At 46.0% G+C, this 19,294-nt stretch overlaps 1 protein-coding gene across 3 annotated transcripts in view; it reads right to left on the bottom strand.

Annotated features, from left to right (window-relative positions):
• scaf4a (SR-related CTD-associated factor 4a) overlaps positions 1 to 19,294 on the bottom strand; it is a 100,280-nt gene that overhangs the window by 36,597 nt on the left and 44,389 nt on the right. For all 3 annotated transcript variants that reach the window (XM_078408884.1, XM_078408885.1, XM_078408883.1), the window contains exons 2-4: positions 1,891 to 1,974; positions 395 to 439; positions 135 to 296 (exon numbers count right to left, since the gene is read on the bottom strand). In XM_078408884.1, the coding sequence (XP_078265010.1) occupies positions 135 to 296; positions 395 to 439; positions 1,891 to 1,974 (291 nt within the window). The remainder of the gene's footprint in view (positions 1 to 134; positions 297 to 394; positions 440 to 1,890; positions 1,975 to 19,294) is intronic.

The following is a 19,294-nucleotide window of genomic DNA, read 5'->3' as shown; positions in this document are numbered from 1 at the left end:
AAACATTAACATTTAAAGAACCTATACGTGCGTGCTCTTCGCTGGAATGAAAAACATTCCCAGGAAATATAAAATTATGCCAAAGCAAACTTCAGTAAGACTTGAAAAATATTTTGCCTGGTTGATTCACTTACCTTTTCATCAGATGGGCATTTATACAAATACTGGAATGTCGCAGTGATATTTTTACTGAAACGTGGCCCAAAGACATCTTTTTCTGCTCCAAATTGATGACGGGATTGACGAACAATAGAGTCAACAACATATAATCCTGCAATTTTGAATTCTGGCTTGCACTAGAAGAAAAACAATTAAAAAGGTTAAATATTGCACAATAAACAGATTGACAAATGGCTTTATTATTAGTAAATCAATAATTCAAAATGGTTCTTACCTTTTTAATAAACTTCTCTACAATTTGCACAACGTGCTTGTAAAGCTGAAAGACAAGAAAATTATTGTCGATCAATTTTTTGTCCCTCAAATAATCTGTCAAATCTTTATCTCCTTCAAGGTTATTTGTGATACAAATAGGTAATTTATCTTTCCACATAATTTATATCCAAGCTATTTTGTAAATCTATGGCCATGCAATTGTTGAATCATTCAAATTTAACTATATCTTTTCAACAGGAATGTTTGGCATGAAATGAGATGAAATATTATTTATTAAAAATGTTTATGGCAAATGGTGTGGCAAATTGGATTAGTAAATATGCAGATGATACTAAGATAGGTGGTGTAGTTAATAATGAAGTAGAGTTTCAAAGTCTACAGAGAGACTTGGGCCTTTTGGAAGGGTGGGCTGAAAGATGGCAGATGGAGTTTAATGCTGATAAGTGTGAGGTGCTGCATTTTGGTAGGACAAATCAAAATAGGACGTACAGGGTAAATGGTAGGGAATTGAGGAATGCAGTGGAACAGAGGGATCTGGGAATAACTGTGCATTGTTCCCTGAAGGTGGAATTTCATGTGGATAGGGTGGTGAAGAAGGCGTTTAGTATGCTTGCCTTTATAAATCAGAGCATCGAATATAGAAGTTGGGATGTAATGTTAAAATTGTACAGGGCATTGGTGAGGCTGAATCTGGTGTGCAGTTCTGGTCGCCAAATTATAGGAAGGATGTCGACAAAATGGAGAGGGTACAGAGGAGATTTACTAGAATGTTGCCTGGGTTTCAGCACTTAAGCTACAGAGAGAGGTTGAACAGGTTGGGTCTCTATTCTTTGGAGCGTAGAAGGTTGAGGGGGGACTTGACAGAGGTTTTTAAACTTTTAAGAGGGACGGACAGAGTTGACGTGGGTAGGCTTTTCCCTTTGAGAGTGGGGAAGATTCCAACAAGGGGACATAGCTTCAGAATTGAGGGACAAAAGTTTAGGGGTAACATGAGGGGTAACTTCTTTACTCAGAGGGTGGTGGCTGTATGGAATGGGCTTCCGGTGGAAGTGGTGGAGGCAGGCTCGATTTTATTATTTAAGAGTAAATTGGATAGGTATATGGATAAGAGGGGATTAGAGGGTTATGGTCTGAGAGCAGGTAGATGAGACTAGGTCAGAGAGAGTGGTCGGCGTGGACTGGTAGGGCCAAACGGGCCTGTTTCCGTGCTGTAGTTGTTATATGGTTATATGGTTATAAATTCAAACATTGATTCTGGAAGTATTCCAAGATAGACTTGAAACATTTCATGGTAAAATGGAAGTGTAACACACTTGACGAATCACTAATGTTTTTTCCCCCTTGTTGTATGGGAGGGGAAGAATGTAACCGATTGCAAATCCAACTCATTTGCTCAAGTCTACTACACCAGAAATTGAAAACGGAGGAACAGTGAAGGATGGCATGACAACCAAAGCAGGAATACAATGAAACAAATCAAACAAGATTTCTTACCTTAATAGCCTTAATAGCAGCTTTTGTGATAAGGATCATTTTTGCCCGCGAAATAGGAGGCTTTAATTCCATCAAGGAAAAAAGCTAAAACAGAAGAAAAGCAAAATTAATCAGGTTGTATTGAATTCGAAGTCTGTTTAGATTATAACTCAGATCTTGTGTGTATATATATATATATATATATATATATCCGTATCTAAATATATGTTTTTCTGTCATTTTGCAAAAACGGTAAACCATAGCGCCACAATTTTTGCGCCACCTTAATCACCACTCTCACGGCGAATGTTTATAACAAGTTTTATTTAAATCGGTTGAATATTTTTAAAGTTACAGACATTTGAAAGTTTAAAACTCTCATTTCTAAACACATTTTTTCAGTGCTGTGCATCTGACGTCACCATAGGCACGGCCTCTCTCTTCACTCGCACAAACAGGATGGACTCCGTTAGCGGAGCCGCCCGCCCGCAATCAGGAGCTTCCCGCTCCCCTCTCCCCTCGCTTCTCTCTCCCCTCTCCTCCCTCCTCTCCCCTCTCCCCCACAACCGCCGCCAGTAATCCCAGCTCAGCTAGGCCACAGACGCCGCTGCGCTATCCGTCTCCAGTAGTTCGCCGCTCCGGGAGAGTAAGAGTGGGGGGGAGGGGGAGGGGGCGAGGTTGGCGGTTGGTGATGGGGAGGGGGACAGCGGGGAGGGTGGTTGGTGGTGGGGGGAAGAGAGAGTGGGTGAAAGGGGGGTGGTGGGGAATGGGGGGGTGGGGAGAGTAAGAGTGGGGCTGGGGGAGGAGAGAATGGGGGGGTGGGGGGAAGAGAGAGCGGGGGAAAGGGGGGCGTGGTGGGGAAAGGGGAGGTGGGGGAGAGTGAGAGTGGCGGTGGAGGAAGAGAGAATGGGGGGGTGGGGGAGGAGAGTGGAGAAAAGGGGGGGTCGTGGAGAAAGGGGAGGTGGAGGAGAGTTAGAGTGGGGGTGGGGAGGAGAGAGTGGCCACCTCAGTCACACCCTCTCCGCTTCCCTGGCCCCCCTCTACGAGGAATGGGCCCAACTTTGTCTAGTATATATTACGAAAACTCTCTGTCCGTGTGAATGTGTGTTTGTGCAAAGCATAACTGTTATGGTTCGCACAGCCAAAACGGTACACCATAGCGCCACCATTTTTGCACCACCTCACTCACCATTATCATGGGCATAATATGTAACAACTCTCATTCAAATTGAACCTACATTTGTAAAGCTAGAGAGATTTTAAAGTTTAAAAATTCACTTTCTAACCCATTTCCTGAAACTCCTCAGCGTATGACGTCACAATTCACCACGTTCCACTTCACTTGCTCCCCACTTGCCAAAATAAGATGGCCGCCACCAGCACCGCCGCCCGCCCGCGCAGAGTCCTTCCTTCTCCCCTCGCCTGGCCCCGGCCTCTCGCCCGGCCTCAGTCGTTCCCTCCCCCCTCTTCCCTCGCCCCCTCACCTTGTTTCTCGCCCGGCCCCGGCCCCTCACCTCTCGCCCGGCCTCAGTCGTTCCCTACCCCTTCTTCCCTCGCCCGGCCTCAGTCGTTCCCTCCCCCCTCTTCCGCCCCTCGCCTCTCGCCCGGCCTCAGTCGTTCCCTCGCCCGTCTCCCCTCTCCCGGCCCCGCCCCGTTGGAGACTCGCACGTTGGCAGTCAGCATTGAACGCACGGGCACTGGTAAGTGCTTTTCGCAGCCAACGGCTCCACGGAGGGGAGTGGAGGAAGGAGGGGGAGAGTGGGGGTGGGGGAGCAGGGGGAGAGTGGGGGTGAGGGGGGAAGAGGGGGTGGGGGGAACAGTGGGGGTGGGGGGGAAGTGGGACAGTGGGGGGGAAGTGGGACAGTGGGGGGCAGGAGAGAGTGGGGATGGGGAGAATGGGAAAGTGGGGGTGGGGGGAGGGAGGGAGGTGGGGGTCAGGAGAGGGGAATAGGGCTCACTCAGTGATGACACCCTCTCCCCTTCCCTGTCCCCCCTCTACGAGGAATGGGCCCAACGGGTCCACTTGGTCTAGTCTATATCTATCTTCTATATAATACTAAAACTCTGCGGTCCAACATTCCGTATGTATGTATGTATATGTGTATGTACGGAAGATTACTTACAAACCCTACTCCTCCTAGACGGTACACCAAAGCGCTACGATTTTTGTACCGCCGTATTCACCATTAACCTGGGCAACTATTGTAAGTACTTTCGTTCAAATTGAAGCTACCTTTTTAAAGCTAGAGAGATATTAAAGTTTAAATTTTCATTTCTAACCCTTTTCTTCAAGGGGCTACATTTGTTTCCAAAAGTTTACAGAAAAGGATTTAGTTTTCAGCAAGGATTTAGTTTTCAGCTTGTGACGGCGGCTACATTGTTTCGAAAAGCTTCCAAGAAGTCTTTTTTGTTATTGCAAGTCAAGTCAAGTCAAGTCAAGTCACTTTTATTTGTATAGCACATTTAAAAACAACCCACGTTGACCAAAGTCCTGCACATCTGATTAGGAAAAAAACCCAAAACATCTGATTAGGAAAAAAAAAAAAATAAGAAGGCTATAGTGGTCACTTGACATACACAGATCAGGAGGACAGAGTAAGAGTGGGGCTGGGGGAGGAGAGAATGGGGGGTGTGGGGACGGGCCCAACGGGCCCTCCCCAACGGGCACACTTGGAGAGTAAGAGTGGGGCTGGGGGAGGAGAGAATGGGGGGTGTGGGGACGGGCCCAACGGGCCCTCTTTTCCGGGCCCAACGGGCACACTTGGAGAGTAAGAGTGGGGCTGGGGGAGTGAGAATGGGGGGTGTGGGGACGGGCCCAACGGGCCCTCTTTTCTAGTATAATACTAAAACTCTGCGGTCCAACATTCCGTATGTATGTATGTATATGTGTATGTACGGAAGATTACTTACAAACCCTACTCCTCCTAGACGGTACACCAAAGCGCTACGATTTTTGTACCGCCGTATTCACCATTAACCTGGGCAACTATTGTAAGTACTTTCGTTCAAATTGAAGCTACCTTTTTAAAGCTAGAGAGATATTAAAGTTTAAATTTTCATTTCTAACCCTTTTCTTCAAGGGGCTACATTTGTTTCCAAAAGTTTACAGAAAAGGATTTAGTTTTCAGCAAGGATTTAGTTTTCAGCTTGTGACGGCGGCTACATTGTTTCGAAAAGCTTCCAAGAAGTCTTTTTTGTTATTGCAAGTCAAGTCAAGTCAAGTCAAGTCACTTTTATTTGTATAGCACATTTAAAAACAACCCACGTTGACCAAAGTACTGCACATCTGATTAGGAAAAAAACCCAAAACATCTGATTAGGAAAAAAAAAAAAAAAAGAAGGCTATAGTGGTCACTTGACATACACAGATCAGGAGGACAGAGTAAGAGTGGGGCTGGGGGAGGAGAGAATGGGGGGTGTGGGGACGGGCCCAACGGGCCCTCCCCAACGGGCACACTTGGAGAGTAAGAGTGGGGCTGGGGGAGGAGAGAATGGGGGGTGTGGGGACGGGCCCAACGGGCCCTCTTTTCCGGGCCCAACGGGCACACTTGGAGAGTAAGAGTGGGGCTGGGGGAGTGAGAATGGGGGGTGTGGGGACGGGCCCAACGGGCCCTCTTTTCTAGTATATTACTAAAACTCTCTGTCCCTGTGTATGTGTGTTTGTGCAAAGCATAACTTTTATGGTTCGCACAGCCAAAACGGTACACCATAGCGCCACCATTTTTGCACCACCTTACTCGCCATTATCCTGGGCATAATATGTAACAACTTTCATTCAAATTGAACCTACATTTTTAAAGCTAGAGATTTTAATGTTTAGAAATTCACTTTCTAACCCATTTCCTGAAGTTCCTCGGTGTATGACGTCACAATGCTCCAGGTTCCACTTCACTTGCTCCCCACTCGCTAAAACAAGATGGCCGCCGCCCGCCCGCACTCAGTCCATCCCTCTCCCCTCGTCTGGCCCCGGCCCCTCACCTCTCGCCCGGCCTCAGTCATTCCCTCACCCGTCTCCCCTCTCCCCTAGCCTCTCACCTGGCCCGGCCCCGTCGGAGACTCGCACGTCGGCAGTCAGCGTTGAACGCACGGGCACTGGTAAGTGCTTTTCGCAGCCAACGGCGCCAAGGAGGGGATTGGGCGTGGCGGCCGAGTGGGTGGAGGGGAGGGTGGGGGAGTGGGGGGAGGAGGGGGTGAGTGGGGGAGAGTGGGGGTGGGGGAGAGTGGGGGTGGTGGGAGGGGGGAGTGGGGTGGGGGGAACAGTGGGGGTGGGGAGGAAGGGGGACAGTGGGGGAAGGAGAGTGGGGGTGGGAAGGAGGGGAAAGTGGGGGTGGGGAGGGAGGTGGGGGTCAGGAGAGGGGGAGGAGGGAATATGGCTCACTCAGTGACGACACCCTCTCCCCATTCCCTGTCCCAACTGGGCCCAACTGGTCCACTTGGTCTAGTGCTTTGTAAAAGGGAGCACGGCACTTTCAGACATCATTAATACAATATTTTGTCATTTCATGCAGCATGGAAATTGTTGTTGCATTGATGTACAATGGAAAGCTACACAATCCACAGTACTAATATTGGGTTTGAACAATCTTTATCTTATAATACAATCATCGTTTGCATGGTCTCAAATGTATAACAGCCGTGTAGCAAACACGCCCAGTAGTTGTTACAGCAACGTTATTTTAACGTTATTTTAACTGTCAAAAGTCACTATCTCCTACATCAGTCATGAGATCAAATAACAGAGAAGTGAAATAAAAATCACCCCCACCCATTTATAACAATTCATTCTGGCTTGTATTAAGGTTTAAGAAGGCCACAAAAAACACATATAAGTCATAATACAGCTTCCTCGATATATATTTACATATTAAAAACGTATCAATGAATAACCAAAGTCTTCCCCATCAGACTTTGAAAGTCTTCCCCATCAGGCTATAATAGAAAATATCTCTTTTCACATACAAATATCAGCTCTCCCTTATTAATTATCAAATCAACCTTATCAATTATTACATTCCACTTCAATTCTATAAATTGTTATGGCATTCACATCTGTGATTTCTGAAATTAATAAAAATTAACGGTGGAAATATGGCAGACTTGGTGGTCATAAACACTTTCATTTAGGGCTAAGAGTCTCACTTCCTTCCTAGACATTTCCCAATTGTCCCCTAGTTACTCATACTTGATCTTGATATTCGTCTATAATTTTCAAAGATTTAAAAAAATAACATTTCATTACTAAATCCCTCAATTATACTAAAATGTATTCCAATAATTGTGTAATGTCAAATGAATTTTCAACGAAAAAACTATTTACAATTGTATTATCAGCATATTTAACTTGGTAACAACCTTAAAAGGTGGATGAAAATTCAAAAGCATTTCACAAAATAATGCTCAGCTAAAATTACATCTTGTGGCGGCTCCCAAGGGTCGGGCCATACCACTACCGAACCCCTCGGCACGGGAATGGACCAGTCCAGGGGGGCGGCCCTTAGCTAAGGGGATAAAGGATGGGGTTTTAGGGGCGATCTCTCTCTCGCAGACTCGACCGGACTAGAGAACACAACAAATAAACCCCTCCCGAAATACCTGGCTCCTCGCCTTTATTTCGGGCTTTGCGACGCGCCACAATCTAAATGTTTTTAAGGGTATTAAAATTTCTTGTTTCATAAATATAAAATTTCTCAAGATTACATAATCAAATTCTGCCATATTTAAAACATCCAATTACTAAATTGTACTTGTAATAATCACAGAACAATTCAATTAAAGCCAAATATGATGGATCAGAAGATACCATTTTGGGATATGGCAGTGTCATGGTTTGGCTATTGTACTGCTAATCTCGAAACAGGTTCAAACGTCACAAAAACAGGGAAATTTAAGTTGAATTAACAAAACATGTTTTCTATATAAAGAGTAATCTCAACAACTAACTGTGAGGCCACTGGTCTGCTGGAAAATCCCTTGTGCTTCACTTCAAGAAAGACCACTGTTCTTATTTGGGCCACATTGGGGAAAAAGGGTGATCGCTTAAATCTGGCTTGCTGGAGATTTTGGCTGTTCATGTTCTTGCCCAATACTCCAATTTGAAATACGAATGATCACACAGTTTTGCAAGTATTGAACTGAGCACTCACAACTCCTGAAGTGAAGAATTCCAAAATTTTACAGGGCTCTGTAAAGTAAATTCTTATTTCCATTCTAAATAGTAAATTCTTTACATCAAGAAATGTTACCTACTTCTAGTCTCGCCAACTGGAGAAACTAAGCCTCATAGGAATATTTCTATCAATCTCTTTCAAACCTTTGCACACGATTAAATGCCAATCTTGATTTCTCTTCTCGGATAACAATTCTGTCACAAGGCAAGCATATCTCTCTTTAGACATTAAGCCCTAAACCGTCATAGTTGTTACATCTTCAAGAGAACAGTACATTTGAAATAAATTATTTCTTTCTGAAAACTATATTGATTCTATGTAATCCCTATTTTCCACACCCTGCTACAACATCCTTAAATCCAGCATTTTCTCAATCATAGATATTAAGCTAACTGCTCTTATGATTCCTTCATTTCCCCTCACCCTTCTTTCTTATGTAGCCATGTTACATTGGCTACAATCCAGGTGGTGTGACTGCCAAAGAATCAGGGATACCCTTGAAGATCACTAAATTTCATCACCGGGCACTGCAGCCATCACGCTGCAATATAAACCTTTAAGTCCTGAGGCTCTCCTTTTTTGTGATTAATGACCAAGTGTCTGATTATCAGTGGACGACAGGTTCCCTTCCATTTCTGTTACATTCATTGTTTCTTCAACCATGACAAAATATTTATTTAATACCTTTCATTTCCAATTTCTGCTCATCACATCTTAATGCATTCCACATTTTATTCTGTTGCTTTAGGTTTCATCTTTAAGTTTCTTGCTAGTTTACTCTCATCATCTATTTCTTTGATTTTAAGTCACTTGTTACTGCTTCCTAAAACACTCTAATCCTTTGCCATACTAATTTCCTTAGGACAATTAGAAAAATATCCCCTCAATCTAATATTGACCTTAATTGCTAGTTAGCTATTGATTGTTTCCCATCAATTCCCATTTAATTTCTCCATGGAAGTCACATTCAAAATCTTTAGTATTCTTCAGTTTACCTGCAAGCAAACCTTTTTACCAATCTACTTTTAATAATAATAATAATAATGCATTTTATTTATATAGCGCTTTTCATATACTCAAAGACGCTTTACAGAGATTTTGAGAACATAGGGAAATGAATAAATAGATAAATAAGTAAATAAATAAATGAACAGAGAAAGGAGACAGAAGGTGAGGTGTCCTTCAGTGGTTGAAGGCAGTACTGAACAGGTGAGACTTCAGCGATGTTTTGAATGTGGTGAGTGTGGAGGAGTCTCTAACGGTTTGGGGTAGTGAGTTCCATAGGGTGGGAGCAGCGATGGAGAAAGCCCTGTCCCCCCAGGATCTGAGTTTGGTCCGGATGTGGGGGGATAGGAGATTGGCAGCGGCAGAGCGGAGGGTGCAGGTGGGAGTGTGCCTGTGGAGGTCGGTCAGGTAGGATGGGGCCAGGTTATGGAGGGCTTTGTAGGTTATGAGGAGGATTTTGTACTGGATTCTCTGGGGGATGGGGAGCCAGTGGAGTTTATAAAGGACGGGGGTGATATGGTCACGGATCGAGGTGTGTGTGAGTAGACGGGCAGCGGAGTTTTGAATGTATTGGTTTATTGATGATTTTTGAGGGTGCGCCATAGAGGAGGCTGTTGCAGTAGTCCAGACGGGAGGTGATGAAGGCGTGGATGAGGGTTTCTGCAGCTGTGGAGGAGAGGGATGGACGGAGACGGGCAATGTTTTTGAGGTGGAAGAAGGCTGTCTTTGTGATGTGTTTGATGTGTTTGTCGAAGGAGAGGGTTTGATCAAGGATGATACCAAGATTCCGGATGTGAGGTGAGGTGGATACTGGGAGACCATCAATGTTGAGGATGAAGTTTTGGGTGGATTTGGTGAGCGTTTTTGGACCAATGATGATGATTTCAGATTTGTTGCAATTGAGTTTGAGGAAGTTTGACTGAAGCCAAGATTTTATTTCAGTGATGCAGTTTGTCAGTGTAGAGTGTGTGGTGGGGGAGATTGACTTGGTGGAGATGAGGAGCTGGATATCATCGGCGAAGCAGTGGAAGTTGAGACCATGACGGCGGATTAATTGACCAAGGGGGAACAGGTAGAGGATGAAGAGGAGGGGGCCAAGGACTGAGCCTTGGGGGACACCTTGGGGGAGGGGAGCGGTGGGGGATTTACAGTTGTTAATGGAGATGAACTGGTGTCTGTCAGAGAGGTAAGATTTGAACCAGGATAGGGCTGTGCCGGTGATGTTAAGGGAGGTTTCAAGTCGGGTGAGGAGAATGGAGTGATTTATGGTGTCAAAGGCGGCGCTGAGGTCAAGTAGGATGAGGATGTTGAGGTTGCCAGTTAGCCAATATATTCCTCATATCCACATAATTGGCTTCATTAAGTTCCAGATTCTAGTCTCCAAGTCTGCACCTACAGAACTGCATACAAAACTATGTACAAGACCAATAATCAACTCTGTATATTTACACAAGCTCACAGATTGCCTGTTCCTAGTTGGTTCCAAGATGTACAGCTTCCATGAATACTGAAATTTGCACCCTCATTTCTGCATGTTCATCTGGTACCAATCTATGAGCAATCTTCAAAATCTATGAGCAAATTAAATTGTGCTTTTGATTCGTACATGGGACAAAGTAACTGGATCTTTGTCCTCAATCCAAGTCCAGTGCTAAGGAGAGTGTTCAACCCCTGGCACAAGAAAAACAAAACACAATCTGGTCACACTGGAGAGAAGTTTCATTCATCTTACTTCATGTATTTCTACCACCCGATATCAGATATTCCGTTTCATTTTGAATAGTCTCCTGTTCTTGAAAGCCATGGCCAGATTGCCCTTTCTCCCAAAAGCAATCATATATGTATGGGCAAGACCCATCTTGAAACAATTGTACAGAGTGAAATGCGAAGACTCCATAATAATGATATCCTGTGTCACTAGAAGTTGGCTGACACACAGCCACTTTCTTCTATCTTTGACAATTGCCTAAATCCAGTCTGACAAATAATCCAAGGAGTGTTAATTCGAATTTGCACTGTCCAAGTAACTTCCCCCACCTCTCTGATGCCCCAAAATATCACAGCTTGTTCTTTTGGTCATTTACCATTGTCATGGTTGCAGAAGACCTTGCTGCCACAAATTTTGTACTACATATAGAATCTGCTTAAAATCTTACTCAAAACACAAAGTGTTGGCGTAACTCATCAGATCAGCACCTCCATTCTCCTCTGTGCTAAATTGATAGACCAAATGTCCATTGGAGTTGTCTCCATACCATCACATTGATAAGTGTAACTCAGGAGTGTCACTGAATAGTTAGTAAAAGGATTGTGCTGATAATCGAAAGTTGTCATAGTAATTACAGCACATATAAACTATCAGCGATCACACCAGCCTTTAAAAAGGGAGGATTTTAAAAATTGTGCATGTTCAACAAAGCACGTTTTCCTTTGCAGCCAATTTCATATTCACGACTGACATTCAAACCAAAATTTAAATGATTAATTGGACATTCCCAAATATAACAATGCTCCCTACGTTATTTTCATATTCTTGAGTATTAATAATGTTAGCTAAGGTGTTTTGAACAAGACCAGACCAGCAAATCCTGATAACCAAATCTGTGTCCGACTCCTCAGAGGGCAGGACAAATTTATGTTACAAACAGCGTGCATGACAATCTGTATATATTTCTCACAGAATTCATGACCTCTGCACCATATGCCATGGCCAACACGTCAAATCATTTTACTGTGTGCTGTGTGCACCAAATTTTGATACAACCATTGCTAATCATCTATGGAGAAAGTCCATAGATTAAGTCTCACCATTGAACACTGACAAGCACAGGTTCCTGAGACTGCTTGAGGAAGAAATTAATCTGATGGAAAATTGATGTAATGCATGCAATGGCATGGTTTATCATGAAAATGGCAATGCATGAATATCTATATCATATACATTTGCAATTATGAATTCTAACTTGATAGTTTGAACAATAGAAATATTCAGCTGCAACAGCAAGGAATATTTATAGCAGAAGGCACCTCAGGGTGCTCAAAATAAATGGAAGCCCTAAAAATAAAGCATTCTAGAATTTTCCAGCAGTAGCAAACCTCCCCAGCATCACTACTCCCCTACCAACTCCACACCAGGTGTAATCTTGGTTGTAATATCCTCCATCCGTGCAGAGATGGAAAACTGTTTGTGAACTCCACAATTGTGGTCTTACATGTCTGTGTTTACTTCATCAGGAGATCCAAATTTCTCGACACTTGCAAAGGAAAATGCTGGCAGTTCACAATGGCATTTGTCAAGAAAATCCAGCCATTTAACATGCATTATACATGGAAAGTGATCGAGGAAAAGAGGAAGACAACCTAGTTTATATGCATGCTTGTAAGTTCTTTTAAAAAAATGTAATTGGGTGAGAATATCAAAGCAAGAATACCACTCCAGTCTTTTGGCAATATTCCATCAATCAACATTGATATCTCTCTTCTGCATGATGTTATGACAATAGACAATAGGTGCAGGAATAGGCCATTCGGCCCTGCGAGCCAGCACCGCCATTCAATGTGATCATGGCTGATCATTCTCAATCAGTACCCAGTTCCTGCTTTCTCCCCATACCCCCTGACTCCGCTATCCTTAAGAGCTCTATCTAGCTCTCTCTTGAATGTATTCAGAGAATTGGCCTCCACTGCCCTCTGAGGCAGAGAATTCCACAGATTCACAACTCTCTGACTAAAAAAGTTTTTCCTCATCTCTGTTCTAAATGGCCTAACCCTTATTCTTAAACTGTGGCCCCTGGTTCTGGATTCCCCCAACATTGGGAACATGTTTCCTGCCTCTAACATGTCCAACCCCTTAATAATCTTATACGTTTCGATAAGATCCCCTCTCATCCTTCTAAATTCCAGTGTATACAAACCTAGTCGCTCCAGTCTTTCAACATAGGACAGTCCCGCCATTCCGGGAATTAACCTAGTAAACCTACGCTGCACGCCCTCAATACCAAGAATATCCTTCCTCAAATTTGAAGACCAAAACTGCACACAGTACTCCATGTGCGGTCTCACTAGGGCCCTGTACAACTGCAGAAGGACCTCTTTGCTCCTATACTCAACTCCTCTTGTTATGAATGCCAACATTCCATTGGCTTTCTTCACTGCCTGCTGCACCTGCATGCTTCCTTTCAGTGACTGATGCACTAAGACACCCAGATCACGTTGTACGTCCCCTTTTCCTAACTTGACACCATTCAAATAATAATCTGCCTTCCGATTCTTACCACCAAAGTGGATAACCTCACACTTATCCACATTAAACTGCATCTGCCATGCATCCGCCCACTCACACAACCTGTCCAAGTCACCCTGCAACCTCATAGCATCTTCCTCACAGTTCACACTGCCACCTAGCTTTGTATCATCGGCAAATTTGCTAATGGTACTTTTAATCCCTTCATCCAAGTCATTGATGTATATTGTAAATAGCTGCAGTCCCAACACCGAGCCTTGCGGTACCCCACTAGTCACTGCCTGCCATTCTGAAAGGGACCGATTTATCCCCACTCTTTGCATTCTATCCATGTCAGTACCCTACCTCCATTACCATGTGCTCTAATTTTGCCCACCAATCTCTTATGTGGGACCTTGTCGAAGGCTTTCTGAAAGTCGAGGTACACCACATCCACCGGCTCTCCCCTGACAATTTTCCTAGTTACATCCTCAAAAAATTCCAGTAGATTAGTCAAGCACGATTTCCCCTTCGTAAATCCATGCTGACTCGGAACGATCCTGTTACTGCGATCCAAATGCTCCGCAATTTCGTCTTTTATAATTGACTCCAGCATCTTCCCCACCACTGTTATGGATCTGCTGCTGTGCGTAATTTACCACAGAAGTGTTCATGCTGCGCTAATCTCTCAAATACCCCAATTACGTTCTAGTAACATGAATATGCAAGAGCCCCAACACTTGATCCTGCATAATAACATCAGGGTACTCTTCTGCTGCTGAATATTAAAATTAGTGCAGATGGGGAGGAGGGTTTTGTTTTGTTATTTCTATTTTGCTTTTTCCTAACCAATCCCAATTCTCTTGGTATTGAATAAAAGAACAATGGTCACAGAATGTATGACTAAGTTATGAAGAAAGAGTTGATATATGCGACTCGACTATGCATACGGAAGTACGTTGAAGTAATTCGCACATTAATTGATAATCAGCTCAAAAAGGTGGTAATTGGCTTTTCTGCTATGTTTTATATTTTAACCCCGTCTTAATTAATCTAGTTATAATCTTAATCTATTGTTATTAGTTATAATCTTAATCTATTTACTTAAATTTAATATTTACTCATTACAGTTCCACCACTGATTTTCAGGCACTCTTGGTTCTAGAGCTTTGCTGGTTTATCCAGCTGGCCAAGGAAGACGGCTATGGGGATAGATGTGCTGGCTCCAGCTGGGCTGGAGTTCCAGAGCCCCGATCGAAGGTTGTAAATTCAACACACCGATCGGTCATGGAAGTCCCGATGAGGTAGAGATTGGCTGCCTTGCCCAGCCTAGGTGCCACATTTTCGGGGAGACTTCCAGGGCAGGGGGATTTCTCACGGAACCCCTCGCAGTCCCGCCATTCCGGGAATTAACCTAGTAAACCTATGCTGCACTCCCTCAATAGAAAGAATATCCTTCCTCAAATTTGGAGACCAAAACTGCACACAGTACTCTAGGTGCGGTCTCACTAGGGCCCTGTACAACTGCAGAAGGACCTCTTTGCTCCTATACTCAACTCCTCTTGTTATGAAGGCCAACATTCCATTGGCTTTCTTCACTGCCTGCTGTACCTGCATGCTTCAGTGACTGATGCACTAGAACACCCAGATCTCGTTGTACGTCCACTTTTCCTAACTTGACACCATTCAGATAATACTTTGCCTTCCTATTCTTACCACCAAAGTGGATAACCTCACACTTATCCACATTAAACTGCATCTGCCATGCATCCGCCCACTCACACAACCTGTCCAAGTCACCCTGCAACCTCACAGCATCTTCCTCACAGTTCTCACTACCACCCAGTTTTGTATCATCTGCAAATTTGTTAATGGTACTTTTAATCCCTTCATCCAAGTCATTAATGTATATTATAAATAGCTGTCAACCAATTTTGTATCCATGTCAGTACCCTACCTCCAATACCAGGTGCTCTAATTTTGCCCAGTAATCTCCTATGTGGGACCTTGTCGAAGGCGTTCTGAAAGTCGAGGTACACCACATCCACCGGCTCTCCCGTCAATTTTCCCTAGCTACATCCTCAAAAAATTCCAGAAGATTAGTCAAGCATGATTTCCCCTTCGTAAATCCATGCTGACTCAAAACGATCCTGTTACTGCTATCCAAATGCTCCGCAATTTCGTCTTTTATAATTGACTCCAGCATCTTTCCCACCACTGATGTCAGACTAACCAGTCTATAATTTCCCGTTTTCTCTCTCCCTCCTTTCTTAAAAAGTGGGATAACATTAGCTACCCTCCAATCCACAGGAATTGATCCTGAATCTAAATAACATTGGAAAATGATCACCAATGCGTCCACAATTTCTAGAGCCACCTCCTTAAGTACCCTGGGATGCAGACCATGAGTCCCTGGGGATTTATCAGCCTTCAGTCCCATCAGTCTACCCAAAACCATTTCCGGCCTAATGTGGATTTCCTTCAGTTCCTCCGTCACCCTAGGATATCTGGCCACTAGACATCAGGGAGATTGTTTGTATCTTCCTTAGTGAAGACAGAGGATAATCAGAACACTGTTATCTGTGGCTTACTTGCTCAACTCTGTGTACTATAATCCATTAGAAATAAAAGCCGGCATTCTATTATATTTTTTTTATTAGATTTAATTGTGTAGTGCACATATGTGTTTTATTAACCCATAACTACAGAAATTATCCTTGAGCCTCCACTGATTCTAATTTTACCACGATTTACCAATTTATATCTAATTTCTTTAATAATCTTGATTTCAAACCTACATTTTCCAGCTATCCAATGTCTCAAAACACAATTTCTGATTGTGCAATTAATAAAATAAACAAATCACAGGTTTAATTATGATTTAAATGCGCGGCCACAAATTCCAAAATGACTATGAACTAGCTGTAAGAATTTCACAATGTTGTTTTTTCAAGGCACTCACTAGCCAATATAATCCATCTATTCACACCACAGATAGAGGTAACTTATTTATTATCTTTACTGTGTTGTTTATAGTTACATTCAAAACTGATGATTTATCATTTTAACCCACAAATCTATGTTCGGTTTAGAAAATGCATGGACCCAAGTAAATAATGGTTAAGTGGGTTTTAAATGTTTCTTTGAGACAAATGAAAAGAATGTAAAATACAGATCTAGGGGAATAAATAGAATGTTTTCAAAGAATTCCCAAAATTATAGCTCTGAAAGTTCTCGAACCTATTGCTATAATTCACCTAACTTGCTTTGCTCACTTTTAATGTATGCTGTTGTAATGGCCTGGTCACGGCCAGAAATAGGCTAGACGCCAGGCAAGTTTCGAAAGTTCTTTAATGAAGGTTGTGAGCATCCACTCAAACCGAAGGGATGAAACACTCCCCCAAAACCCCCGAGTAGAAACCCCATAGCCTGTGGGCAGTACCTCGTCCCTGTCCGTCAAGTGCCGAGGGGACTGACCCTACACAGGGACCACCACAGGACCCCCCCAAGAACCGGTGGCACGAAACAGACAGGAGGGCACACGAGGCGACCAGCCCGGGTGCGCACCACACCTGGTGCAGGAACCGGTGACCGACCGACAGGTGGAGGGGACGGAGCAGACACTGAAGGAGGTAACCTAGACGGAGGGTGACACAGCAACGGCCGATCAATGTCAACATGTGCTGGCTTCAGCCGCGCAACCGAAACGGTCTCACTCCGACCCCCCATGTCCAGGACGAATGTGGACGAGCCATGTTGCAGGACCCGGAAGGGGCCCTCGTACGGCTGCTAAAGAGGTGTCCGATGAGCGTCCCTGCGCAGGAAGACGAACTGGCAGTCCTCCAGAGCAGGAGGAACGTGCAGACGGAAGAACCTATGGTGAGGCGTGGGCACCGGCGCCAGCTTGCCCACCGTCTGCTGAAGACGTTGCAGGGTGTCCGAAGGCTGCTCTACTTGGCCCTGTGCCGGTGGGATGAACTCCCCGGGAACCGTCAACGAGGCCCCATACACCAACTCGGCGGAGGAGGAGGCCAAGTTTTCTTTGGGTGCGGTGCAGATCCCCAGCAAAACCCACGGCAGGGCGTCCACCCAGTCTGGGTCAGTGAGCCGTGCCTTCAGGGCAGCCTTCAGTTGGCGGTGAGACCGTTCCACCAGGCCGTTCGCCTGTGAATGATACGCCGTAGTGGGGTGTAGGCGAACTCCCAGGAGGCGTGCCATGGCTGATCAACAGTTCTGACGTAAACTGAGGCCCCCGGTCGGATGTTATGTCCAGCGGCACACCGAACCGGGCGATCCAGTACGTTGCCAAGGCCCGAGCGCAGGTGGCTGTCGAGGTGTCCGCCAGCGGAATAGCTTCAGGCCACCGCTTGAAGCGGTCGACCACGATGAATCATTCAGGCGACGGTAGTCCCCACACGGACGCCAGCCCCCGTCCGCCTTGGGGACCATGTGGAGCGGTGATGCCCATGGGCTATCGGAGGGGCGCACAATGCCCATTGACTCCATCCGGCAGAACTCCTCCCGAGCTAGACGGAGCTTGTCCGGTGCATGATGCCGCGCAAGGGCGGCCTGGTAGTAGGGATGTGGTGCTCCACCCTGTGCTTGGGGGCTGTGGAGCGGATGTGGGGTTCGAAGATGTTCGGGAAATCCGCCAGGATGCACGCGTAAGTCGCATCCACGGACGACAGGGGGCCAACGTGGAGGGAGACCGGCTCCAGCGTGCTGGAGTGCACCAGGCGCTGCTGCCTGACATCCACGAGCATTGAATGCGCTCACAGGAAGTCGGCGCCCAGCAGCGGCTGGGAAATGTCGGCGACGACAAACCCCCTCGAAAACCAGCTATGGCCGAAGTTGAGGGCAAGCGTGCGGACCCCGTAAGTATGGATAGGGCTCCCGTTCGCCGCAGTGAGGAGGGGGCCGCGTTCACCTGCACGGATGTCGACGATGGAAGGAGGCAGGGCGCTCACCTCCGCTCCGATGTCCATGAGGAACCGACCCCCGGTGCGACGATCCCGAGTGAACACGCGATGAATCAGGCCGGCAGCCGAAGGAATCACTGACGGCCGGCCCCTACGTTTCCCGGGAAGGGACAAGGCGGGCGACATTGCTTGGCTGTTGCTCCCCAGCGACGGTGATAATAGCACCAGCCCCCTCTGCTGGTGTCCGGTGGTATAGGGGATTGTGCTGACTGGGCCGACTACCAGCGACCTCTGCTGGCGTCGGAAGGAACTGCCGGCGGGCCGTGCGGGGATGACGTACCTGCACCGTGCCCGATAGCGGCCGGATTTCACCGCGGAGGTCGCCCTGAGAAACGGTCGACAGAGGCCCCGACCTGCTGTGCGCCTCCCGGTGCCGCGGAGAGGACAACCAGCGCTTCCAGTTCCTGCTGCCGGGACATCCACAGCTGATCAGCGCGCTCGCCCAGCGCCTCCGTGTTTGTAAAGGGATCACTGGCGAGCTGCAGGCGGATGACGGCTGGGAGCTGCCGAAGGTAGGCATGCTTAAACAAAAAACAGGGCTCATGGTCGCCCTTAAGGGCGAGCATGTCCTCCAGGAGGGCCAACGGCCAGCAGTCACCGAGGCCGTCCATACGCAGAATCACAGTTGCCCGCTCGGACTCGCTAAGGCCAAATCTCCTGATGAGCAGGGCCATGAGGCCCGCATATTTGTTAGCTGCTGGGGGGGGGGGCGGGGGGGGGCGCAGAGGTAACGTTTAACTCACCTCTCAGTCGCCTGGTCCAGAGCGCCGACGACATAGAAATATTTGGTTTCATCCACCGTCACGCCCCGCACAGCAAACTGTGCCTCTGCCCGCTGGAACCAGGCATCAGGCTCTTCGGTCCACAAAGTCGGGAGCTTTAGCGCGACGGCGTGGAGGTCAGCACGACGTGTGATGAACGTCGGGGTCACCAGTGTAGTGGCCTAGACGCGGCCAGAAATTGGCTAGACGCCAGGCAGGTTTCAAAAGTACTTTAATGAAGGTTGTGAGCATCCACTCACACGAGTTCCACCGAAGAGGATGAAACACACC

Source organism: Rhinoraja longicauda, chromosome 12 (genome assembly GCF_053455715.1).
Source record: "Rhinoraja longicauda isolate Sanriku21f chromosome 12, sRhiLon1.1, whole genome shotgun sequence".
Taxonomy (NCBI): Eukaryota; Metazoa; Chordata; class Chondrichthyes; order Rajiformes; family Arhynchobatidae; genus Rhinoraja; species Rhinoraja longicauda.
This window is presented reverse-complemented; position numbering and strand designations above follow the sequence as displayed.